This window comes from Danaus plexippus, chromosome 14 (assembly GCF_018135715.1).
Source record: "Danaus plexippus chromosome 14, MEX_DaPlex, whole genome shotgun sequence".
Classification (NCBI taxonomy): domain Eukaryota; kingdom Metazoa; phylum Arthropoda; class Insecta; order Lepidoptera; family Nymphalidae; genus Danaus; species Danaus plexippus.
The window spans coordinates 42,586-68,934 of NC_083546.1; the positions used below are offsets into that span (position 1 = coordinate 42,586).

At 42.1% G+C, this 26,349-nt stretch overlaps 3 protein-coding genes and 1 long non-coding RNA gene across 8 annotated transcripts; 2 read left to right on the plus strand and 2 right to left on the minus strand.

Annotated features, from left to right (window-relative positions):
- Window positions 1-1,500: 1,500 nt before the first annotated feature.
- Window positions 1,501-6,316, minus strand: LOC116769478 (tetraspanin-11-like). Of its 3 annotated transcripts, none has more exons than XM_032660583.2 (6): window positions 6,071-6,316; window positions 5,139-5,283; window positions 4,887-5,005; window positions 4,720-4,809; window positions 4,267-4,631; window positions 1,501-4,167 (listed from the first exon to the last, which is right to left on the minus strand). In XM_032660583.2, exons 1-6 carry the CDS (start codon window positions 6,134-6,136, stop codon window positions 4,155-4,157), a joined length of 798 nt encoding a protein of 265 aa, XP_032516474.2. In that variant the 5' UTR covers window positions 6,137-6,316; the 3' UTR covers window positions 1,501-4,154. The 3 variants fall into 3 exon arrangements, with proteins under 3 accessions (XP_032516474.2, XP_032516475.2, XP_061378552.1); XM_032660584.2 differs by having other exon boundaries at window positions 1,501-4,192; XM_061522568.1 differs by having other exon boundaries at window positions 1,501-4,631.
- A 360-nt stretch (window positions 6,317-6,676) lies between these two features.
- On the plus strand, window positions 6,677-12,225 carry LOC116769835 (uncharacterized). Of its 2 annotated transcripts, XM_032661032.2 has the most exons (10): window positions 6,677-6,836; window positions 7,036-7,156; window positions 7,728-7,924; window positions 9,206-9,479; window positions 9,557-9,863; window positions 10,184-10,315; window positions 10,838-10,879; window positions 10,956-11,122; window positions 11,189-11,410; window positions 11,479-12,225. In XM_032661032.2, the coding sequence occupies exons 2-10, from the start codon at window positions 7,067-7,069 to the stop codon at window positions 11,605-11,607; spliced, it is 1,560 nt and encodes a 519-aa protein (XP_032516923.2). In that variant the 5' UTR covers window positions 6,677-6,836; window positions 7,036-7,066; the 3' UTR covers window positions 11,608-12,225. The 2 variants fall into 2 exon arrangements, with proteins under 2 accessions (XP_032516923.2, XP_061378543.1); XM_061522559.1 differs by lacking the exon at window positions 6,677-6,836 and having other exon boundaries at window positions 6,934-7,156.
- On the minus strand, window positions 11,974-20,505 carry LOC133319159 (uncharacterized). Of its 2 annotated transcripts, none has more exons than XR_009752845.1 (2): window positions 17,960-20,505; window positions 11,974-13,266 (listed from the first exon to the last, which is right to left on the minus strand). It is a non-coding gene; the product is annotated as an uncharacterized LOC133319159 (long non-coding RNA). The 2 variants fall into 2 exon arrangements; XR_009752846.1 differs by lacking the exon at window positions 17,960-20,505 and adding an exon at window positions 15,045-16,405.
- Window positions 20,506-22,999: 2,494 nt separating this feature from the next.
- LOC116769836 (lysosomal aspartic protease) lies at window positions 23,000-26,295 on the plus strand. The gene is made up of 10 exons (XM_032661033.2): window positions 23,000-23,160; window positions 23,237-23,322; window positions 23,394-23,520; window positions 24,280-24,403; window positions 24,545-24,663; window positions 24,865-24,974; window positions 25,099-25,185; window positions 25,330-25,486; window positions 25,558-25,764; window positions 25,858-26,295. The coding sequence occupies exons 2-10, from the start codon at window positions 23,258-23,260 to the stop codon at window positions 26,017-26,019; spliced, it is 1,158 nt and encodes a 385-aa protein (XP_032516924.1). The 5' UTR covers window positions 23,000-23,160; window positions 23,237-23,257; the 3' UTR covers window positions 26,020-26,295.
- The last annotated feature ends 54 nt before the right edge of the window (window positions 26,296-26,349 follow it).

The window sequence follows — 26,349 nt, forward strand, 5'->3', positions numbered from 1 at the left end:
AACCTCAAATGCAGTTCTAACTTCTTAAGTAACAAGAATTGCGGTACGCATGCTAATCCTCTTTGAAATTTGATGATTATGCAAATTACATACCAATCATCTAAATGCCTCTTTACTACGGTGCCTTGCAACGGAAAAATAAATTCAAAATTTTAAAGCGCTGTACCTAAATACTTCTCAGGGAAGTGCTTATAACGTTCATAGCCACTTATTAGGTCAATCAGAGAGAAAACTAAATGGATAAATAATTAATTAATGTAGTCGAATAAAATAAGGAAAATACCTTCACGATATTTGTAAAAATGTAAGTAACATTACTGAGCCAACTACTCTCTTCTTTATGAATGCCTAATAACAAGGTATAACAGCTTCATTTATTAAAAGAAAACAAGTCTATCGCCTACCTTACATAAACATGTACTACATGTCTCCGGTATCACGAATCATTGTCTGCCGACCCTTCGCCCTACTTATGTTTTTGTGGTCCTACGCACGTCCACGCTCCAGCGTCTACAGGCTGTCTCACTGTTCCCTAAATATTGTATGCCCATGGGTTATGATGAGTTTGGAATGTCCAATGTAAAACGGACAAATGTGAGTTGGGTGTAGTAGCATCGAATATGACGGCGAGCGACTCCTTGTTAATCGTGCTAAAATTCCGCTTCATTGCCCTGGAATCGAGTACTTCGCTATACGAGAAATCCTGTGCAAAGACTCGGACTCGAAACAGCTTCATTGTAAAATTTAGGTTTTCAGTCTGTCAGTTTAACTATCAATATCGCACTGAGACACTACCCGCGAAACATGAGAGGACCGTCACCGGAAGAAAGTCTTCTCCATATCCTACGAGATAATTAGAGAGAGGAAAGAACACTCAGCCAGGAGGAACTCCTGGCTTGGAAATAATTTGGGAACAATATTGCTAACTATGCATTCTTAACATTTCCTTTTATGCCAAGCTTCGTTTTTGTTCTAATGATTTTCATTCTTGGTTCTGGTCTTCCCAATTCAAAACACAACTGAACTCACAACAATGGCTTATATCATCGACCATTATAAACTATGTACTTCATGAAGGAAGTTAACTGGCATTATTGGAGAGGACGTCTTTTCGTCATAAGATTGAAGGTGATCCCTTTTTCCAGCGAATACTCAGAATACATTAAGGTCCTACTTCTTAAGTTTTCTCTAAACTACATTGTGTTTTTCTAGTTGGTTAAGAAAAAAAGTCCAACTCTCACATAACCTAATACGTACTGTCACCGTTGGCGCAATTTGGTCTCTTTTAATACAACTTCCCATTCTACCGACATGGGAGTATGGGGACTGATGCATTGACTGATCTTATAAAAATAAACTGATTATCTCCCATTCATATATTACACCACAATACTTACAAGACTTAAAATCTTTGAAGTTCGTAGATCAGAACTAAAAATCTGGAAACATTCGTATGGAAATCTTATCCCTGAAAATTATAAACAAATAACACACTGATACTTTTATTGATACATTTATTAATTATTATGTTCTAGTCATGGCACTGGCTCGCTCGCGGCCACGGTCCTCGACCGGCTCACATGAGGTAACAGTCTCCAGGCAGCAGACATCCAATATTAATACGTAGAGTACACGGCGAATACTCGTATATCAAATACAAACACGAAATAACACTCAAGACTTGTCGGCTCTTAGGTATTGTATATATTCATAATTAGTAGCGATAAGAGAGGGGAAAGGGGGTAGCCCCGGCCGGCGGCTAGCCCCGGCCACAGTAGGTACTTCGCGCGGCGTGAACTTGAATTTCGTGTGATCTCTGTGTGCGTTTAAAAGTAATTCGTCAAACGCGAACAGTCTAAGTCGATTGACTGCTGCGTTCGGGTAAATTTCTGATCGAGTAAATTTTTAATTCAAAAACTGTATTCAAACTTCAAATTCAATTTTCAAGCCTTTCAAATTTATAATGCTGACGAGACAGGCAGGAATATCGACGGTTCACAAAAATAGAAGAGTTTTGTCAGCGAAAGGTAAAAATATAGTTTTTTACGAAAGCTGTAAGATTAGATATCTCTACCTATTTTGTCCTTTCTTCCAGATGCCTCTAAGAAACGATTAACAGCTAGGAGAAAAAGAACACAAAGAAGCGAAATTTTGAAAAAGGCAAAGATCCTAATGATATATTTTAAAGTGCAGGTGAAAGCGAAGAAGCTTGCATCTGAGCCGGAAAATAAGGAAACAGAGTGCATAATGTGTGGTGAAACGTTCGATGAGGACTAGGTCTAACGCAAGCCATGTCCAGTGGGGGCTCACGAGGCGTGTTTATATAAATGAATCCAACGCATCTGTACTACCACTGTGACGTGTGTGTCTAAAGAACGATTTGGCCACTAATTACGTGGGTGGCCGGAGCTACCCGACGCTTTAAAGAGATACCAAAATTTGACCACAAATTGAAGTTCAATGTTCTAATACGACAAAAGATAGTGTGGATTATTTTCTGTAGTTTTCGTTGTATCTCTCTTGATAATATAGTCACAATAACAAAAATAAAATTGGCTGGGGCTAACCTCCCTTTGACCTACTCACTATCTGTCACGTGTTATACATATGTATAACGGGCGAGAGTCGATGGCCGCAGCGCGCTCCTTACAACTAAATATCTGTTAAATAATAAAATTAAGCAAACCAACAGTATTCCGCGTCCCAGTTTGAGCGACACACTCCTGGACGAGCGCTTCCCGTGTCTTGTTAGCGCGACGTGACAACTTTTATTAATGAAAAACGCTCCGTATGAAGTGTGGCGATGTCCGCTGGGACTAGGCACAGTGCTGATCCTCGCCGCCAGAGAGACTCTAGTATACTACACTGACTATACATAACATAATATATTACTATTTTAATGAACACAAGCCTATATTTTGTACTCAAAGGTAGTTCAATACATTCAACACTAAAAGATACTTTTCTGGGCCCAGACAATGTTTAGCTCCATAACATTCTAGACACCTGACAGTTCTCTGTACTGAAAGAACACGTGCTAGAGGATTATGACACTTTATGGAACAACACACCATACAAACAGTGATGTGTACACGGACAGACATACACAATGGATGGTCTTAACTCCTATACATTTGAGGCCGACCAACCGAAGGTGTGGAAGTGAACAGGTAGCGAGGAAAATTCAAGCAATATTTGTTTAAGTTTTCACTAACAATAGAAAAATAATACAACAATATCAGTGTGTCATTGTGAGTTAGAAATGATGTTTAAACTGATGGTGCTCTGACATTAGGAATATTGATCATTGGACATTGAAGAACTAAGAGCTGATGAAGATAGAGAAGATAGAATATTACAACTTGAAAGATAACACAACAATGACAAGTTATGACACCGATTAAGGCAGTCAGTAAGGTGCATCAATAGTATCTACAGCAAACAAGAGCAACCAGTACAAGCGGAAGACTCAAGTCAAGCTCTCCATGAGATGAGTCGGAGGGGGGTCCATGTACAGTGTTCACTAACTAGCTACCTCCACTACACTCCAGCAGGGCGTGTTGTTGATTCACATCAAGTTAAACAAACTAAGCACACATCCATAATAAGCTAATGTCTAAAACCTACTTAATAAAAATAATAATTTGTAAACAGTTAAAATATAACAGTCGGTAAGTACAGTTCACATAAACATATACGAGACGATAACCTCCTTACATATAAATAATATTTGGTAAACATTACTAAGCGACTCATAATAAATCAGTTCCAAATGGATCAGTCCGGCTCCTTATACATTATACAATATATTAAGGCAGCTTAACATTTTGTACGTCATAAATACTGCAACGACAGGCGGGCCGGCGGACCGGCGCGAGTATTATTAAATTAAATAAAAAATAGGAACAAATAAAGATATACCAACGAACTCCAAATAAATGCAAGTCGCTGACAAGAGTGGCTGCGTGACTCCAGCGCCTCTAGCGGAGGACGCCCGAGACGGCGACGAGCTTGGTTTGTATGATAACATTGAACACGTCAGTTTGTAGAGAGCTTACACGTGAAGTACGGCAGTGAAGCGGCTCGGACACGGGACTGGTGTGGACAGTGGGGCGTCCGGACCGAGGGTCAGGGGCGCTGCAGGGAGACGACGCTTAGGCCTTGTATCTGAAAAGATATGATTCCTTATCAGCTGAGATAGGTATAAAGTGAGGATTAGTCTCGTGCGTAGACTTAGTCCATCTGAGAGTTTGTTTTTTGGTATACCGCGTGTCGGGATGAGCTCGGAGGCACAGCGCCAGAGCTAGCAGCAATGCGGCGGCGTGAGCGGCGAGCAGCGCGCCGGCCGCCGCCAGCGGGGCCCGAGCGGCCGTGCTCAGGGCGTCCAACACGCGCGCGCCGCACGGCACTCCGTGCAGGCCCGCGCCCCCGCCCGAGGCCGTCACCACACGCCGCGCCGACTCGCACTCCTCGGGGTCGGCGGTAGAACAACACGAGCGAGGAACCCAGTAGTAAGCGGCTGGCGCGCGCACGCTCAGGTCGATGGTCTCGCCCGACCGATCGCGCTCCAAGCCTCCACCCCAAGCCGCGTGTTGCCAGTCCCGTGTGCTCTCCGCACCGCAACACTGCAGCTAAGGAAGGAAAACACCGAAGATGAAGATCAGGAGCCGTGACAGTTGGTGGATCTAAGAGAATCTATGAATAGAGCAGTGTCCTGACCCCGTGCTGTATGGCGTCCAACATCTGTGTCCTCGCGGGCAGGACGCCGTAGTCGTGTGTCAGCGTGTGTCTCAGGCGGTCTCGCAACATCTGTCCGATAATAATATAATATTACTGAACGCTCTATATGTCTTCCTGTATTGTCTTCTTGAGGTGAGTCGAGGGACCTGTGTGAGGTGTGCGGAGTGAGCTGCGCCCCACCACGCCGCGCCACCTTCGGCTAGCGCGCTCAATGCCAGAAGTGCGAAGGCCCCCGCCAACAGGGACGCCGAACCACGAATGGCACCTGCGAGTCGTGGAGGCCGTAAATACTAAATATATTACCCGACGATAGTCATGTCATCCAAATGATATGATATTTCGTCATCCTAGATTACAAGTCGTTATTACATGCAACTATGAGCTGTATAGCGCTATACCTGCCAGCGCAGCCAGGGCTCCCAGCGTGAGGACGGCGGCCCAGGCGACCAGCGCGCAGAGCCCCGCCCTGCCCGCACTGGTCTCCGAGCCGCGCCCGTCCCAAAGCGCCCAGCCGGAGAACACGCACGCACCCACACCTACCAGCTGCAACATATATACGACGCGTCCTTACAGTTACTTAACAAATACAGATCTACTAAAAATATTTTCACAATGCTATATGTGTGCGGATGCAAAATATGAGTACGAATTATTATCATTTTTAGTGTAATTAAATTGTTATTAAATTAAAGTGGTGTCCTTGTAATAAAATTTATTATAAAGGTAGAAAAGTTAATAGTCCCCAGACTGAATATGTCTTTATAGCCAACGATGAGGCGCAGGAAGTCTCGGGCGGAAAATATTTAATATGTTTTCTATGTCGAAATATCCACACCACGCCTACTGACTGACTTTTATAGGAAGACTAGATTATTGAACCAGACACAGGAGAGCCGAATTTTCATGACAATATTATTAGAGTATAACATTTGGTAACTATTTTGTATCCTAATACAGGGAAAACTAAGTTATCATTTATATAAACTGTAAAAAAACACTTTAACCGCCTTGAACGGTTAAATTTATTGTCATAATAGGAACGAAATAGATCGCCACAAATAATTATGGTAACCTGTAGAAATCAACAAAATCCATTAAATTGAATAAAATGCTCCTAACATTTACTTTTATCATAGTTACCCGTTTACAGTGTTATAATATAAACATATAAAAATATTTTTTGATTTATAGCTGGAAGTGTTTATTGTTTTGTATTAATGTAAAAATAATTGTCTTAAACTTTACACAGTAAAACAATTTGTCAATTAAAATACAGGATTTATCTATCACAATTTCTTATTTTATTCTTATGAAAACTATTCAGACTTACAAGGAATATTATATTAAATATTATCAGCAAACACTTCATCAATGAGTAGCAACGAGACAAGCCCATGTTTTATTGTAACTATTCAGTGGGTGTACGACGTTTGTTAACAAATTTATCTCCCTTACTAATTTTATAAAATAGACTTTTGTTGCACAAGGGCACTTCAAGAATTATATATTTTAGCAAAAGTTCAACGAGTAAAACATTTATTTATATTTTGTAAACACTCCTCCCATTAGATGCTTAAATTACAGACTATATTAAAGAACCAAAGCTAAAAATTATGACATTTCATACTCTATGTTAAGTAAAAATATTTAGAATAAGAATAAAAGTAGATGATTTTTATTTTTTACGAAAACTAACAACAGTATAAATGTCATAAATGGTTGAAATAATATAATATTTAAAAATAATCTGTACCTATTTTTTCAAATGATTTTCTTTCCTTTTTATTATTAGAATAGGAATAAGGACATCTAATGAATTTAACTTAAAATAGGCTACACATTAGTTTCCTTGGTATATTATGTTATAGTTATAACCTAATTATTGTATAGCATTATCATAGACAATTTTAAGAAGCAAACATGAGTGAGAACAGATTAAATTCAGCGAACGCGAACGAAGTTTTGACAGCGAACATTGGATTCACATTTTGTTTCCCTCGAAAACGTAAATAAATGGCCACCTTTATCATAACGTTTTTCCTAATCACACAATCCTATGTTTTTAAGATGGATGCCGACTTGAAAACTTGTCAGGGGTATATTAAAAACCGTTTTATTACCTTTCATATCTTTGTAAAAATTTAAATTGCTTTATGTATCTTTGGAAATCAAAAATCGCGTATGACAGTAAATTTCGCGCCACTGCTTAGTTGCGATTATGAGTTAATATGTGCTTGTGTTGTGCCCCCGACGCCTCTCAGAGTTATGTTATCAATGGAAACACATTGTTTTCAGAAATATATCTTAGCGAAACCGTCGGTGGAAAATGAATTCCCAAAGGCTGGAGGAGATAGTGGCGGAGCTGATGAAGCCAATCAGCGACGTCCGCCGCAGTTTCGACACGGATCTCAGCGCGGTAAGTGAGGCTGTAGGTGTATCGTACTGTGTAGAGACCGGCGGCGTCACAAGCTCTATCATCACTTTCACATAGAAAAAGATTGTTTTATGCTTTTTAGAAGTATTTGAAAATATAAAACAAATAAAAATCCTTATATTAAATATGTTTGTTCTGTTATTTTCCTAAGAGATCATTATTCAAAGTATTACTACTGATTTTTAATCGTTGAAATTGCACGACATAATACCATCAAAAAGATTTTTTTCAGAAATATGTGAAAGTTTTAATAACTATACAAAATATGTAATATATTTATAGGGTTATGTATGTAAACAAATGCATGTTATGTGTGACATGTTGAATGGCTGCATGGAAGATAACTTGATTTCCTTGGACCACTTGTAGAATACATTAGAAGCCAAGTTACATTTTATATTGTAGTTATAAACTACCTTTTGACACCTTCATATCTGGAGATGGAGGGCTTTCCATCCTGTTCTATTTAAATATTTGTCTTATAAATTTCCTATATGAACAACATCAACAAGCTCCTTTGGGATGTTAAAACATTATTGTTATAATATTCCAGTTACTGGAGGAGTACCTGACGGAGGCGGGGCAACAGGCTCTAGAAGCCGAGGCCAGTGGCAATCATTGCTACAACACACCTAATTTTGCAGAGGTGGCTCTCTTGCTACAGCAGTCGGCCAGTATCTATGGTCGCAAAGTGGACTGTCTCTACTCTCATGTGCTATGTGTCAGTGATGCGCTTCACAATAACACTCAGTGAGTTGACTCCTGCATACTGATAAACATCCCGTATAAACACATGAGAGATTCATACAACTAGAGGGAGAGGAGCTTCAACATCAAGCACTGTTGGAGCTTCTCTCCCTGCAACGCAATGGATCCGGCGCCCGCACAGGGAATCCATTGAATGCTAAGAAGTTTTATCTCATTACTCATCTCTCGACTCTAAGAGACTCTTATTATAGTATATCCTCCCACAGTGGAGTAGAATGTGTTAATCTAATGGTATTCATGTTTGCTGGTGTATGGTAATTATCTGTTAGCCTGTGCCACTGCATTATCTGTATTATCTGTGCCTGTGCCACTGCTGTCGCTACTTAACCTCTCAGAACTTATTTTTTTATGTTAACCTGTTATAAATGTTATCTTATTTGCAAAAGACATTAATTCTAAAACAAATTTCGCAGACAACGTTTTAAACATTGCTCACTATTATAATATAAGAGGAAGTTAACAAAAGACATGAATATTTAAAAGAGCATTCAACTTCTGAACACTTTGTTTGCTCAATATGTCTGTTTAACCTGAGCACCCACAAGGACATGCACTATCTCATGACGGCTAAGGAAATATTATCTTTGTGCTCTAAATTAACATAATAATAAGAGATTTAAGACTTCCATAACAATGTTACAAACAGTCTGTTACCAGCTGCTACATGTATTGTGATGTTCCATATGGAGGAGGACATCACCACTCTGGAGAAATAAATTAATAACAGTTTAAGTAATGGAAGTTATATGTTAGAACAGTTATATTTACTGTAGATTACGGCAGAGTCACACCACACTGGTGCATAACAAAAAAAAAGACAATACTTTAATCCTGAAACTTTGTTCCTGTGAACTTTGTGAGTAGGTTGAGAGAAATGAATAGTGTCTGCTAAAAATAAAAAGTGTGCTTACAGAAAGCGTAGCTCCGTCTGCCGCTATATGTTTTACACAAAACATTACGCCTGTACCATACTGCACATATTAGGATTAACTCTAGCGTCAATGTTGCTCCGTTATATAAAAATGTTAAATAGAACATATAAGCTATAAAAATGTTAAATTCATGAAAAGCCATACAGTAATTTTTGCTAAAACAAGTAGGAAACAATTTAATAATATAAAACATACAAATTTTTATTTCATATTAGTGAAGGTAAAGGTAATCTGGCAAGAATTTATAATGAACAAAATAAAATGTTTGAAGCTAATTCTTATTTTGAACGTGGTAATGCAAGATTTTTGACGCGTATTTGTACTTCTACAGAGAAACTAACGTGTTGGCCGACGAGACGCACACTCCCAGCGGCGGCCGGAGGAAACGGAAGGCGTCCGTCAGCGGCGACTTCGACTACATCGCGCTGGAGATCTGCGGCGCCGCGCGTAGGGACGCCGGGCCCTCGCGACCCCCGCCCACACTGCCCAGGATGTACGTGGAGCTCGAGCCCAGAGTCGTTTCCTCACACGACCATCAGCTCACAGATTACCTCGGGGAGCCCATAGGACTGTTGGCGGACTTCAACGTCTCGTGGAGGCTACGGGTGAGCTCTCACTCTTCACTAAGATGGAAGACGCGGTCTAAGAGACGGAGACACTTATTTTGTCCAAACTATTGCAGAACGGGTTGCTGGTAGATGAGCTGGCTAGCACCGAGGGCGGCGCACCGGGACTGCGACCTGCGCCGCTGCTGGAGCTGCGTGCGGCCATGGAAGCCGCCGCGCCTCCCTCGCCCCCGCCCGCGACCTCCTCCCCCCCTCCTGCGCCCTCCTCACCCCGGCCCGAGCAACCCTCTTCACCGCCGCCGTCCGCTCCTGACTCGTGTTCGACGCCTCTGCCCCAAAGGAAGGAGGTTAGGAGGAAGCGACGGAGCGAAGTCAAACTTGAGGATATTGTGGACGGACAAGTCAAACTGCTTATCAGCAAAGGTGATCCGCGCTTTTGTGCTACATCGCGTCTGACGATCTCTTTTAACTTTCTTTCTCAGTGCTGATATTAGGAAAAGCTTCCCACATATGTCAAGTTATATCAGTAACGGACAGTATGACACAATATAAATATGGAAACACCAGCAAAGTATTATTGCTAATGTTTTCAGTAACAATTCTTTAGTATTTTAGAAAAAGATTTTATATTTAAAACGTGGAACAGAATCTTAGTCGCGTGTTTACCGCGCTCTACATTTTTTTATAATTTAGAGCGGCGATGTTACAACCAGTGATCAACAATAGCTGTGTTTGGTTTACAGAGTTGCGAGGTAAGTTGCGGCGTGTTGAGGAGTTCAGCTTGCCGGTGGACTGGGTCGCCAGGGTCGTGGAGGGCCGCGCCTCCGCCGTGAGGGAGCTTCGGCGCGGACTGCGGGGACACCGCGCCGAGACAGGTACCGAAAAGTAATCAGAGCGCAATAGCGATAAAACTATCCCAACGGCACAAGACCGACATTAGTAGACCTCTTACCGCCAACCAACTCACGACTCCTGAAACGATCGCGCTGCGCCAGGCGGCGACCTTCGAACCCTCAGTTTTAATACACTGCAAATATTTTCTCCATTTCTACAGTTTGACGTGACTTGTTGTATAGAGAATGAGTGTCGCGCCGGCTGGGAGGCGGCGCCAGTAGGAGCGACCGCTCGATAAGGAATCTGTTTACTTTTGATAGATGGCGCTGTAGTCAATTTATCAAATCACAAATGAAATTATAACTCTCAACGAAAACTCGTTTTGTGAAATATGTTTGTATATGAGAATAGGTCAGTGTTCGTGTGTAGTGTAGGCAGTGCTCGTTCACATGTAGAGAGTGCGCGGCACTGGCGACGAGGAGGAAGACTGATTGTGAGATAGAACAAGACGCGTTAAGAGTTACCGCACACGATTACAACAACAGACTATGTTCGTGTTACAGAATTCCGCGGCTTCGACGTGACGAACTCTATGGACGTTGGAGGTGAGTGACGCTCCGTAGTGTGAGTCTTTCGATGTCCAAAGTGTGTATGAAGTATTCTGACCCGCGCTCCTTGCAGGGTTCCTCGGCTGGAGCGGGCCGGAGGCGGCGGCGGCGGCGGCGGCGCTCAGCGCGGCCGCCGCCGCCAGGCTCGACGACAGCGACGACGACGGCTTCTTCGAACAGAGCTCGCTCGGCGACTCCGACACCTCGCGCGCCGACGACACCGGCGCCACCGCGCTCTCGGTACCTACGCGCCCTATCCCGCGACCTCCCCGGAGACCCCTTGTAACAGCAGGCGTGTGCTTCCAGTCGTTGCCGGGCAGCGGCTGCGAGTGGTGGAGCTGGCGCGAGGCGGTGGTGTCGCGCAGCACGGCGGCGGCGGCGCGCGGCGCCGATGTGAAGGAGGGTGCGCGGGCCGTGCTCGCGGCGGCCGGCGCGCTGCCCTCGCCCGCCGCCTTCGACGCGGTGCTGGCGGCCGCCGCCGAGCAGACGCACGACGTGTCCCGCCTGTTCCTGTCCGCGCTGTTCCTGGTGTGTATGAGAGGCCCCCCCTCCCCCGGGATCCCTATCCCTGTGTAACGCCGTGTGTCTGCCTCCAGGCCAACGCGGGCTCCATCGAGATCGTGCCGGGCGCCCCCCTGTCGCTGAACTCGTTCGGCATCCGCGTGTTGTCTCGCGACGAGCGTCTCTACCTGTCGGTGGTGGAGGACCGTCCGCCGCCGCGGTAGTGGCCGCCCTCTCCGCGACAGACATATCAATGAACCTGTAGCCTCTCAGACTCATTAACACTGAACACTGAGCGCCAGCGGGTCTCGGCACGAGGGACGGTGACAGGACCTGGAAGATAAAAAATATATATTTATAAATGTGTATATATGAAAATGTACAAAGACGATCTTGATATCTGAGTCTTGCGCGAGAACACATTCAAAAGGAAACTATGATGTACAGATTCACTTCTCGATTTGATTTTCTTACATTTCTAATGGGCAGCCTGATACTGCCTCGCGGACGCGATCACGTCACGAGCTGACAGGGTTCAATGAAATCGAGAAGTAAAATATAAAAACTATAGTTTCATTTTAGATGTACAAAAATAATTTATGATTTAGAAAAAGATTTTCGGGCGCCTAAATGACGAAAAAAATATAAGAAGAAACGAGCATAATCATTAAGTTATCGTTTATATGATACAGAGGAACGACACGGTTCGATATACGTGAAGAAAAATTACAAACAAAAAAGAAAATTAAAGATTGTCGAGTTTATTTTGGACGAAAAAATATTGTTATACATGAAATGATATTTATTTTACATTAATATATTAAACTGGGCGGTGTTTGTGACATGGTTGTATTGTGTTCTTACTGTTTGACATTTCGCCAAGCACACCAAGCCGGCGGGCTCCCAGAGGCTACCGGAATGTCTCCTGTAAATATAGTCGTAGGAAGTGTACCAGTAAGTCTCCCGAGCTACGGATGTAGCGTTCTCTCCGGGCCGTCGTAGGTGTCCGGGGACGTGCGTGCGGAGGGTCGTCAGGCCCCGAGCCGCGGGAAGGCCGGGCCGGGGCCGATCAGTGCACTCTCCCGTGGGCGACGCGGAGATCTCTTTACGTCGTTGTATGATATTTTATAAAACAAAGTATTTTCTATTTTAGTATTGTGTTTAGATTTGAACCGTCCTTTTTGACAATTGTTAACGTAAGTGAAGTATATTATATTCGATCTACATTTATATAACTTTTTGTAAGAGGATCGCCTCGGACTAGGTTCATCCGGGAGCGACAGAGAATGCACAAAACCGGTCATCTCCGGCTCCGTGAGCTCCTGCTCGGTTGCCCGTGAGTCGTGTCGGGAGCGAGGCACGGTCGACCATACAACGTGTTGTGCCTTCGACGTTTCAGATATGAAGAGTGCACTGAAGCCGAGCTTCGACGTCGGAACCTCTTAGCTCGAGGCGGGAGGCGCTCCTTCGCAGTCGATAGTCGATGGTGTAATTTTTTTGGCGCGAACTAGTACTAGGGTTCCGATTTCGAAGTTTCGCGAGTTTTTATAACTTGGTGTCATGATTAGGCTATGAGCACACGGCGGACGAAGGGCGCAGCGCCTCGGCGTCGTGGGCGATGCGAGGGAGGCCAAATTATAATAGTTGTTATTCGATTTATAAAATAAACTTTATTCTCGATACACAAAATGGTTTCACTCGAGAGGACTCGATGACTATAGTTTTAATTTACATTTTATAAATCAAGAAACGGGTGGAGATGCTGACGACTGTCGGCTCGGACTTTCAACACGCAGACATACGTCACGTTCATGCACTATTATACACGGAAAGTGACATAAAGTAGGCTATTTATTTCACCTCTTCATCACAATCCTGGTTCTCTGTAAGAAAAAAACCTGAATGTGTTAATGTTTTTTCACGTCGTTATAAACAATGCCTTAATGAAAGACTTGAACCAGTAGATCGATACTAATGTTTGGGAACCGCTAACACGTGTTAGGCGTTTTACTTGCACCTACCTGCATGTTACTAATCTTCAAATGTACATTAATTCGCTCATATCTATCTGTATATCTTGAAAGCAAACTAGAACTTAGCTTATAGCGCGAAAATAGTTTTTCCTTTCAAGATATTTCAGTATGTTATCGGAAGACTGCAAGCTGGTTCGTTCTTAGCGAAGGTATGGAGATATTATTATTATGTTTTATAATAATATGACCAACTCCTATTTTACATCAAATTGTAGCCTTTGAACAGACAGCCTTTTTTCAAATAATGAGATCTTAGACTTTCGCGAGTTTCATTCATTTAAATAAAACTTATATATTTCGGAAATACTACGCAAATTTTAATGTTTTATAACTATATAATAATCCCAAAGTTTCGGTTACTTTTCAGCAACCGTGATCACAGGCAGACGAGATGTGAATGTCTGTCAGTTGGTCCTGTTATTTTTCATCTACCGCCATCGATTTCTTAATTTTCTGGCATACCGGTCTGGATGCCGGCAGAATGCGCTTACGGTGTCGCGAAGTCCTGCGGTGTGGTCACTTCTTAAGACCTATCAAGAGTAACATTCCTTTGCAACAAGCGGATGCATACGGATCACAATCTGTGATTGTGGCTTATCATATATTGGACAAAGAAAGAGGAGCATCAGGAGGAGGACAAAGAGGAAAAATAGGCGCGCGTCGAAGTCAGCAGTGTGTGAACACAGAATGGACAAACCAGGCCATTAAATTCGTTTTGATAAACCACCAATCCTCGCTCGTGAAGACAAGTACATACCGAGGTTAATCCGCGAGGCTATTGAAATTAAAAAACATCCGAATTTCAATAGAGAAGATGGCTGGAATCTATCCAACACCTGGAACCCGCTTCTTAAAAATATCAAATCCCATGTCCGTGACCACACCGCAGGACCTCGCGACAACGTAAGCGCATTCTGCCAGCATCCAGAGCGGTACGCCAGAAAACTAAGAAATCAATGGAGGTAGATGATAAATAATAGGACCAATTGACAGACATTCACATCTCGTCTGCCCGTGATCACAGTTGCTGAAAAGTAATCGAAACGTCGAGATCACGTAGTTTTAAAATAATAAAATTCGCGTGATATATCCGAAATATATTAGTTTCATTTAAAAGACTTTTTCAATCCTATAAAACAGGTGATCTTCAACTCCAAAATACAGCGTTACTCAAATAAAATTTATGAAGGATCTGTCTGTGGCGAGTCTAAAGGCACTTAAGGCGCATTTTCATTGGTCGATAAGTCGGTAGTTAGCCCGATTGTGGGGAGTACCCGCATGCGAGCTAACAACCAATGAAATCCACTGGTCGATAACTCGGTCGATTAAACGTGTGCGGGTGATATCCGCATTCCGGAATAACGGAATTCGCATGTGTTATAGAAATCACCCGCACCCCGTATGCGGGCTCTGACGACCAGTGAAAACGATAAACTCTTTGCGGGCCCTATGGCATGCGTTACAGAAATCTCCCGCACCCCGATGCGGGCCTTATCGACCAATGAAAATGCACCCTTAAGGGAATGTATCCGAAAAGAGCTCCCAGACTCGACGGACTGACCGCTGACATTTGCCTATAGTGTGTCATGGAATACTTTTAACACATGATTGATATAATGAATGGATACCTTTTCCTTCGTCACTGTCCCCGATAGTAGACGAAAATATTTATTAAGATCATCCAAAACCAAACAAGGCTGACCCTGCTGAATGGACTGGTTACAGACCAATTGAATTATTGCGAGTGTTCGGAAAGCGTCTCGAAAAGCTCTTCATCGACCGTGTAACATACGGCGCAGGTAAGATTGGTAAATTGAACAAGAACCAGTTCGAATTTAGGCTTCATTGGCACGACGGCTACTATTAACGCAGCCATAGACCAAATCTGATAAGCGAAGACTGACAAACTGGTTACTGTAGTCGTATCCCTCTATGTTAAGCCCGCTTTGGCAATGCTCGGTGGCCTGCTGTCTTCGAAGACATATCGGCTGTCTCCGAAATGTGTAAACTCGTGCTCAGCTACCCAAATCATAGCTCACACTTCACAGTCATGCACTTTTACGTATATAGAGTTTCTAAAACTATGTCCAAGAGCTGCATACAGTTTTACCTGCGACCCTCACATTTAGAAAATATTCTCATCGAGGTCATAAATATCGGGCTACTTCCAGGCTTTCACGAATGACGTTTTATTGGTTACACTGTAAACAATCACTGGATAGGGCAAAGGGGTCAAACTGTCCATCAGTCCCAATAAGACAGGGACTTAGCGTTCCGCTCCAAAAACTAGCAGATACACCTCATCACATACCGTAAAACCAAACACTTCCAGGGGAGCACCAATTTTCTTGTTGTAATGTTGGTGGCAAAACTCAGTATTGGCAAACATCTACCACATTATCTTCAAAGCCTCCAAAACATAAATGGGTTCTCCTTGATGTGCACACATGTGGGGCACACCCTATCAATATAACTACTCGCTATACCTATGTTCTCTCGGGAACTCGTTCATTTTGGTTTCTCGCTGAAACGGTAGAAGACAATTTCTATGTGCGCTCTCTAGTTTTTTCACAATCCTAAAGGGTCGCTGGCTCATGCTGCAAAAGAGAAGGCTGGCCTTCTGTGCACTGTTGTTGACGAGGAAAAGGCCCCGCGTACCATCAAGCAGTGCAGGGAAAATATGCGCAATATACGTTTCATGCAGAACGTTATGCAAGACGCCCTGTCATTCCTCTACGTCAGGAAGTCCAGTGGTCCAGATGGAATCCCCGATATAGTCCTTATTTCTTCTGCAAAGCAGTATGCTAGCTAAGGAGAAGGTCGATCGCGTGAGGGAACGATTCTCTTCACGCCCCGGGTGTTGGATATCACAAGACGATCTTCAGCCACTGTATTAAGCACGGGTCTGCGAACGACGAACAAGGGTAGCTCGTCAGAACCATAACCACACCCTAGCGTACGGCGCATCGCGTACCGCTTGCGCTTGCGATTTTCCCCTCAAAGAAAGCTACATATAACTTGGGACATAAAAAAAATCACCTCACTCAGATAGTCTTATAGAACGTGTATATATTCTTAGAAACAAGGTAAGAATTGACTTTTTAAAAAATAACATTCGATACAATTCCACTGCAAATTTATTAAATTTACACAAAAATAAAAACAATTCTAAATGAATAACTTTCAACTATCTTGATTTAAACTAATCGTTAAATGAAATCCGAATATAATACAATCGAAAGATTTAAACACACTTCGAAAATCTACTAACGACTAAACTATCACACCAACGCGCGTTACGAACGAAAAAAGAGCCCTGATGTCCTCTGACAACGGCTTATATGTCGTTTGAGTCTCTCCTACCCTCTCATATTCCTACATTGATTCTCTTCTACCCTCTCATATTCCTACACGGCCTTTCCTGACATGAGCACGTCCCCGGGCTCCTTTGTGTTTAACTTTCTTGACGTCCAAAACGTAGTATTAGCACCAAGGGCAGGAAATTCTTTTCATTCGCTCTAGACGTATTCAGTTTTGAATGTCTTGACATTCCAGACGGGCTTGATTGCGGCTCAGTCCCCTCCACAGGCAGGTCAACCTCCGGAGGCAAGTTGGCGTCATGACACAACTCTTCTCCCTCATTGTCTATGTCTGAAATTGAGAAATATAACGGCAGAAATCTTTTCGATTTTTGATTTAACTCAACAGTAACATCATGGTTAACGTCAATGTAAAGTGAGCTAAAGTGGTTGTAAAACATCCCAATAACCAACCACTTGGGGCGGGACTTGTCGGAAGATCGCCCCCTCACACCTCGTCAGAGACCCACAAGGAATTGCTTGAGGCATGACTTGGTGTGTGTGTGAAGGTTATTATAAAAACATGTTCCAAAACATACCATCTGATACAGGCAATGTTGGCCGACCAACATCCCATAAATAAACTCATGATCTTTTACAACCACAGCTCGATAGACAACTCACTATCAAAGTCAAGCTTCCAAACATACTAAATTAATTCCTAACCAAGAGACCAGATCCTCAGGATAACGTATCCGATGCACTCCAAGATAAACAATTATCCCAGGCCTATGGTCCCTCCTGGGATAACCGAAACCGATGCACTCCAAGGTAAACGGCTATCCCAACCTAAGCGTCCCCTCCGGGATAACCGGCCCGATGCACTCCAAGGCAATCGGTTATCCCAGACACAACACCACTTCTAGGACAACCGGGCCCGATGCACTCCAAGGCAAACGGTTGTCCCAGGCACAGTGCCACTTCTGGCATAGCCTGTCCGATGCACTCCAAGACAGCTATCCCAGACCCAGAGATCTAACCTCTAATACAGCGTGTCCGATACACTCCAAGACAAACGCTCACATCGTAACAAGTAACTCATGTCTCCTCGCTTTAACCCCAATACATTTAGAGATTTGTGTCAAAACAAAATTAAAATAAATAACACAATGGGATTAAGTTTCAATAAAATCTCAAAAGGAGTTTTAGTCAAAATTTAAGGCAGAATAAGGCAAATACCTCACCATCAAAGAAAGCAGAACACACATCGGGAGTCCATTCTCACTTCCACGGGACCATATATTCCGCAGCTGCTCGAGTCGATTTGCCGTATGAGCCAGCTAACATCTGCAGCTCATATCGGCAGTGTGATAGTGTCTTCATAACCCGGTGTGGTCCCCGCATACATGAGTCCAGCTTCCTTGTTGTCTGAGCCACCTTGCTAACAAAAACTAAGGAATTTAGTTCAAAAGAGTTAGCTGTTTACGTCTCTAGTTAGCATAGGCATCTTGACGAGTTTAGTTGGCACGAAGGAGTTTAGATGCCCTCTGACGACTCATTTGACGAAGGACTTCTCGATTACCACTTGAGCCTTCAACAGTAACGTCTCGTATCAAACTACGTATGAGCGGTGTGGCAGCTTCAGCACCTATAAGCAGGTTTAAAGCAGAATATCGAGTTGTCTTGCGTTTTGTTATGTTTAGGATCAGCTGTAACCTCAACAAAACAGCTGGCCAAGTCCTTGACCCAATTAAGGAAATCAGTGCTTTGAAACATTGAAACATGCGTCCCCGATCAGTGACAATTAATTTTGGAGTTCCAAAGAGAGACACCATGGTAGTGAAGTGTTGCTTTAGTTCGTCAGTGTCTTGTCGGAACATGGGATACAATAAACAAAATTTTGAAAACGCGTCTATAATAATAAGTACATGACGGTGACCGTCAGTTTCTGGTAGGGGGCCCAAGGTGTCCATATGGACTGCCTCAAATGCTACGTCTGGTTTTCTCCCATGAATGAATGAGCCGTGAAAGAGCACGAGCTACCTTTTTATGAGAAAGGCAAACCAAACAATGGGAAATGTATTTTTTTTTTCTTTGCAAATGTTCTCAACCCTGGGAACTAAAAGTGTTTTGTTATCAAGTCTACAGTTTTATCAACCCCTTGATGATCATGTTCGTCGTGAAAATACACATAAGACAGTCTATGGCCTTTTGGAATATAACAACAAAAATTAGGATTTTCACCAATAGGTGAGAGCTTGACTTAAAGGATGTCATAACGACTGAGGTTTAACTGCCCATTCACCAGTTTTTGTTTTAGAGAGTGAGTTTTCTCGTCAGAAGCCTGAGCAACTTGCGCCCAATTTAGCGGTCTTTTAATGGTACATAAGTTAACCGGATTGCGGCTAAGATAATCTGCATGGGACAAAAAAACAACCTTTTCTATATTCCAGGTTAGAATCGAATTCTTGGAGATATACCCACCACCGAGCCACCCTTGGCAACAAGTCTTTCTTACGTTGGGTAAGTTTTAACGCGTTACAGTCAGTAACCACGATGAAGTGTGCAACCACAAGATAATGCCTGAAATACTCTAATACCTTAATCACTGCCAGCGTCTTCAGTTCGTATGAGTGCTACTTCCTCTCAGCCCCCTGAGTGAGTCTACTACAATAAGGCAGTACTCGTTTACGATTTCCCTTATGCACTCTCATCATGACGACTCCGTAACCAATCGAGCTCGCATCTGTGTAGTATTTCTATTGGCAGCGTAGGATCATACATGGCGAGTACTGGCTCACTTGTAAGACAATCTATGATGTAGTCACGAGCGGCCTGTTTTTCAGCACCTCAATGAAAGTTAATTTTTAGTAAGTGCCGCTATGCAAGCAGCCCTTTGGGCCAACCCAACTATATACCGCCTAAAATAGCTAGCTAACCCCAGAAATTGCCTTACTTGCTTAAGATTTTTTTTGTTCGGCTGAATCAATTAAGGCCCGCACTTTCTGACGACTTGGCCTATCCTGACCTTTACTAATCGTACGACCCAGGTATTCAATAGTGGTAGCTAAAAACGAGCATTCCTTTATTATTTGCTTTTCAAGCAAATCTGTTATTATGTCACGACCACGGATCGTTTCAGCGTGTGAGAGTTGATATGACCGATTATACACAGGAATGCTGGATTTAAGTTTAATTGACATGCTACCTATGTTTACGGTTGATGTAGCAGTTCCCGTAATCAAGTACCGAGAGCATTCATTAATTATCCTCTTAGTAACCCTCTCTAAATAGTTACCTACCAGAGGTGTATCAATTGTCATCGAAACATCAGACTGAACAATCATCACCATTAATTCATAAAATATGTGCATGATTTGAGCCTAGATAACTTAACGCCCTCACTATTTGATAAACTCCCTGATAACCGTTCGATTTTGGGTCTCTTACTACACAAAGCTTCTTTTTGCCCCAACTGCCCACAGATAAAGCACCTGATATCACTCAGATTACGTTTACGTGAATACTCCAGAGATCGTCTATCTGTCGTAACGTTTCACAATTCCGAACGCGAGTATAGTTGTCTCGAAACACTAATTGTATTTGGTTTAACATAGATTGAAAAGAATTCGACTAAATCATTCGGAAATAGTTTAGCATTTGTCGCCGTAGCCCTAATATTTGGATCAATGACACTGCGAATAATTATAACCGAAATAAGCTCCTCATCGAGTCCTTGCACTATACGTAAGCAAAGTATCGACCGGCGTACATATTACGCGTACGTTGGATAGTGATTGGAATTCTTAGACATAACTTCAAACAATATTCCAGCAAAATCTGGTACTTCAGGACATAAAGGTTTGAATTCTTTCTTAGAATTGGTCCAACTACGGTAGCTAGACACCCATTTATTGAGCCAAGATTTCGCATCCCCTAACAAACAATTTCCTATTCGTGAAAGGCATTCTAAATCATTCCAATTGTTTAAAACTTTCGCGCAATCAATTTGTATGCACTAATCGTCAAAATTGTGTAGATTTGGGTCAAAGTTCGAAATATAGTAATACCGAGATTTTTCAGCCGTACTAATTGATCTGATGGCACTAGCAATGCAATCGGTAACACTCGCCTGTACTAATTCCAACGGTATACCCGCGTCGCCTACTTGTCGTGATCGAGCGAGGTCTCGGATCCTGATGATGATAACATTCTGAATGGTAGCTTCACGTCAAGTCACATGCGTCGGAGAAACCAGATGCCCTATCGACGATAATTCACGCATTCTATAGGGTACACGACGATCGGAAACGCGAGATATATCGCGGACGCGCGTTGGTGTCTGCAACTGTCGTGATGACTGCCTATTACTAACGCTACCGGGCGTCAAACCTTTGTAACGCAATTCCTCATAGTCGTGTGAATTCACCGACGCGCGGTGCGGCATGGACGAAGCCCTTGTTTTCGCCTCTAACGTTTTAAGACGAGACATCATTGCCTCCATATCAAGTCTCAACATGTTATTCTCATCAAAGGATTACTCACGGGAACTATTACCCTGACTCTAGCTACGATCACGACGAGGATTACTATCAAGACCACTGCGGCTACAATTGCGTTCACGTTCAGACATTTTAGTAACAAAATAAAATAATTAAATAAGTATGATCGCTAGAAATTAACGTATCAACAAACAAACGCAATAAAAGCTTACTCACCGCTTAATCAAAGTAATTAACACAAATTAATATTCTCGATAATAACGTAACACGATATTTAAAATAACTCAGTGTCTAAAAAAAAAGTTATAAAGAAATATTTAATAAAACACAAAAAAAAATAATGTGTGGGTAAATTGAAATAACAAGGCCTTACCAAACGGGGTTCTCAAGGTACGTATCCCACTTCTGATCTTAGAAACAAGGTAAGAATTGACTTTTTAAAAAATAACATTCGATACAATTCCACTGCAAATTTATTAAATTTACACAAAAATAAAAACAATTCTAAATGAATAACTTTCAACTATCTTGATTTAAACTAATCGTTAAATGAAATCCGAATATAATACAATCGAAAGATTTAAACACACTTCGAAAATCTACTAACGACTAAACTATCACACCAACGCGCGTTACGAACGAAAAAAGAGCCCTGATGTCCTCTGACAACGGCTTATATGTCGTTTGAGTCTCTCCTACCCTCTCATATTCCTACATTGATTCTCTTCTACCCTCTCATATTCCTACAATATATATACACAGTATACTTACTTAAAAATAGATTATTGATTTTGCTTATTTTCCATTGCGTTTTCTTATTTTCGATTAAAATATTTTGTGGTATTAAAATCCAGTGGAATGAGAAAAGAACCGAATCTCTAGAATTCATTAAAATCTCTCATACGTGTGGTATTAGTCAATTGTGTAATGGGTTATTGGTTAGTCAATTGGACTGACCAATAGCCCATTATACAATAACCTCCTCCGTTTGAGACAAAGATCTAACTCTTCATGTTGTTTGTATCTATGAAACTCTGTGAGAAAATAAAAGATTACTCTGTAAATAGAGTTCATATAGCTCATATAGTCTGAGATCAGGCTGCAGGATAGTGCAGGAAAACCATTTTTTTATGAATATTTATAATTAGGAGAATATATATCTACTAACTTGCATTTACAAATCTGTCATCATATCAACGCACATTCTATCTTGGTGGAAATCTTTGCAACAAAATTGTTGAGAAATTTTTGTTAATTCGCTGTGGTTCCTTACGAATTTAAAAAATGGTTTGCGATATTACAGTGTATAAGGGAATAGCGAGACATTAGTATATCCCATTATATCCCATTTTCCAAGGTTAAAACAGTCACTGTCCGATTGTTTTTCTCTGCCTCTTATTATGATTGTCGCATTTCATCTCAATCTGCCGACTTGTACCGTTCTACGTTCTCCTTTCAGGCTTGAAAGTTCATGATCAGATACATCGATAGACATATTACCAGATAGTGTTCAGGGATGAAACTTAGATATATATGCCTGAAAATTGGTCTAGATAATTGGTTGTAAAATTAGTGACAACTAAGAAAGATTTAGGGACAAGGTAAAGTTTAAAATATAATTTTAATTTAATATACTTGGCTTCTTAAGGTTTGTGACATTAAAATATTTTTTAAATACTTATGACGTTACATTAGCAATTGTTATCATACATGAGCACTACGCATTACAAGATAATGTCATTACAAACAATATCTGATGTGTTTTCATCTTTACATTACATTTGTCAATTGTCAAAATGATTGTCACAAATAATGAAATTACTAAACATTAAACAATTGTCGATCGTATAAGTAGCAGTGCCGGTAATTTATTCAGTATTTAGTTGCAATACTACGTCTGGAATACGCACACTCACAAGGAGGCGGCAATTTCTTTATTAGTAGTGCGTAGTGGTAATATTTGTTACATATTTTCGATTTAATTCCTATTTAAAATCACAAATGTCTTTTTACTTACAGAGTCCAAAGTGACTTGCAGATATGTTTGGAAAATATTTTGTTTTATTTATGGCTCTGACGGCAACATGCGCAGCCAGTCTTATGAGGTAAATAGCGTCCTATAAACGGAATTAACCGGTGACGATAAATCCACAAGTTTATCGTTTATTATGTGCAGGGTGCCTCTGTACCGCATGAAGACCGTCCGGGAACACTTCCACGAAGTGGGCACGGAGCTGCACATGGCCCGGATCAAGTATGCCACCGGTGGGCCTGCTCCTGAACCTCTCTCCAACTATTTAGATGTATGTAGTTCATATGTTAATTTTATTCCTAAATGTTTATTACTTACTAGTCCACTATAAATGTCGCTCTATTGACATAATTTAATCTAATTAAACACTTAATTACTAATAAATATTATTGTTAAAGTGTTGTTGTCTGGGCTTGTTGTCTTTATAACATTGATAACCTTCCTCTATCTTCACCTTATCTGTGTCACTGACCACTTTACTCATAAGCCTGAACTCATTATATTGTTTTGTATATGTAAACATTACTTAATCAATATTATGTGAATTAAACTTATGAAATACATGGAAAGGAAAGGATATAATGTGTCTCAATATTATAATGAAAAGTGAATTATAGTTCTGCAGGCCATTTCCTGGATCAGCTCTTCATAATACAAGTTTAACATACTTGTTTGGTGAACTTTTAATTTTCAGAGCAGAAGATACTAAGATAGTGACAACTTTTGAGGTTTCATAATCATTGTATTAAAATGTTTGACTTTAATAACAACTTCCCTCTACTCTACAAAAACTGGAATTTTCTGTTTTTCTAAATTCGCCCACTCAAACAAACTAGAACTTTGTTTCAGTTAAAATAAATAAAAACTGATATAAAGGCAACACCCACTCTAACTAAAGCAATGAAAGTCAAATGACTCATTTATTGAGAATTATATAAAGCCGTGATATGTGTTTGAGGACGGTTTGTATATTTATCATAACTGTGGTTATGAGTAAACATGATCATTTTTATCATTGTGTGTGTTTCAGGCTCAATATTACGGTCCCATTTCGATCGGGAACCCTCCCCAGACTTTCAAGGTGGTGTTCGACACCGGTTCCTCCAATCTCTGGGTTCCGTCCAAGAAATGCCACTACACTAACATCGCCTGTCGTAAGTGGATCCCGAGTCATATTGCCAAGGGTTTATCGAAACCAGTAACTTGCTAAATATAGAGTGTGTGATATTGCACTAACAATGTACTGCATGCCTTAGTCTCAATCAGTGAATGATGGGAGAACATTCTGTTGGCAGTTCTCCACAACAAGTATGACAGCAGCAAGTCCAAGTCTTATCATAAGAACGGCACGGAGTTCGCCATCCACTACGGCTCCGGCTCCCTGTCAGGATTCCTCTCCGTCGATGACGTCACCGTTAGTACAAAGCTCATCCGTAATGAATCAAGTCGTTGGTCGTCGTTGGCAAACGGTTCAGTAAAAGATGATCTAAATTAATAAGTTTATATGGAAATCGTATTAGTAAAGATGGCTTCTGTTAACGTTTGGACGACGTAGTGTTTTTAGTGATAATAACTTATTACGTAATTAAAATGTGTGTTTGGTGGTATCATGCAGCTGGGTGGAATGACGGTGAAGTCGCAGACGTTCGCGGAGGCGATGTCGGAGCCGGGGCTGGCATTCGTGGCCGCCAAGTTTGATGGCATTCTTGGCATGGCATTCGCCAGGTGATAAAAATTTATAACATTCATTGTTAACACTTCGAACTATTTGTGGCAGAATGTGAACAATTGCTCTGAAATCGAGTTATTTATTTTTATATGTGAGAGTGTTTGTGTGCTCCTCGTATAGTATCGCCGTGGACGGGGTGACGCCGGTGTTTGACAACATGGTGAAGCAAGGCCTGGTGGCGCCCGTCTTCAGCTTCTACCTCAACAGGTAATATACTTTTTAAGATTTTGGTAAGGTTCTATAAACATTACATAAACAATAAAAACCCTTTTTTCTTCCGTCTGGGAGGTGAGATTAAAGTTCGGTTCGATGAATTCTATCAGATGTTAATACATAAGGTCCGTATGGTAGGGACGCATCGGCGGCGCAGGGCGGTGAGCTGGTATTGGGAGGCTCGGACCCCGCTCACTACCGCGGTCCGCTCACCTACGTGCCGCTCTCCAAGGACACCTACTGGCAATTCCAAATGGACGGCGTTCTCGTCAACGGATCCAGCTTTTGCAAACGAGTGAGCTTCCATATGAGCCGATAATCACTTTATCTTTTGAGAATCTTTCTCTGAGCCTCGTCTCTCTTCAGGGTTGCCAGGCCATCGCGGACACGGGTACCTCCCTGATAGGCGGCCCGGTGGAGGAGGTGGCAGCCCTAAATGCCAAGATCGGCGCGACGCCGATGGCGTTCGGTCAATTCGCACTGGACTGCTCCCTGATCCCTCGCCTGCCGCCCGTCACCTTCACCATCGCCAACCAGAAGTTCACGCTGGAGGGCACCGACTATGTGCTGCGGGTCAGTGCTAGCTCGGCCCGTTCAGTATGTCAATTGATTTGATGTCCGCCACGTCGTATATGACGCTAAGCCGGTCGCTTGTTCCGTGTGCAGGTGTCTCAGTTCGGTAAGACGGTGTGTCTGTCCGGCTTCATGGGGCTGGACATCCCGCCGCCGGCCGGTCCGCTGTGGATCCTGGGCGACGTGTTCATCGGCCGTTACTACACGGAGTTCGACGTCGCCAACCGACGCATCGGCTTCGCGCCCGCCCTCTAGAGTCCAGACGATCGAAGACGTCACATTTATCATTTGTTTATACTTAGATGACTTTGTTATTATTGTGGAATGTAATATACGTTCAGCGTTGTTTAGTCGCATACATTTAAAAGGTGTAATACTTGTAGATGTTAAAGTTTATTTTACTTTTTGCGCTTGTTATTATTATTACAAGCCTTGTTTAATACTTCCGTCGGTCGGAGGCGACGCCGCTCTCTCTTTAGACTTACTCACGACGAGATGTTTTGCACTTGACAAATAAAAACTTTCACACCAGACCGTGTTGTTACTGTATCGACATCCCACACTGAGAACGGAATCGAGAATAGA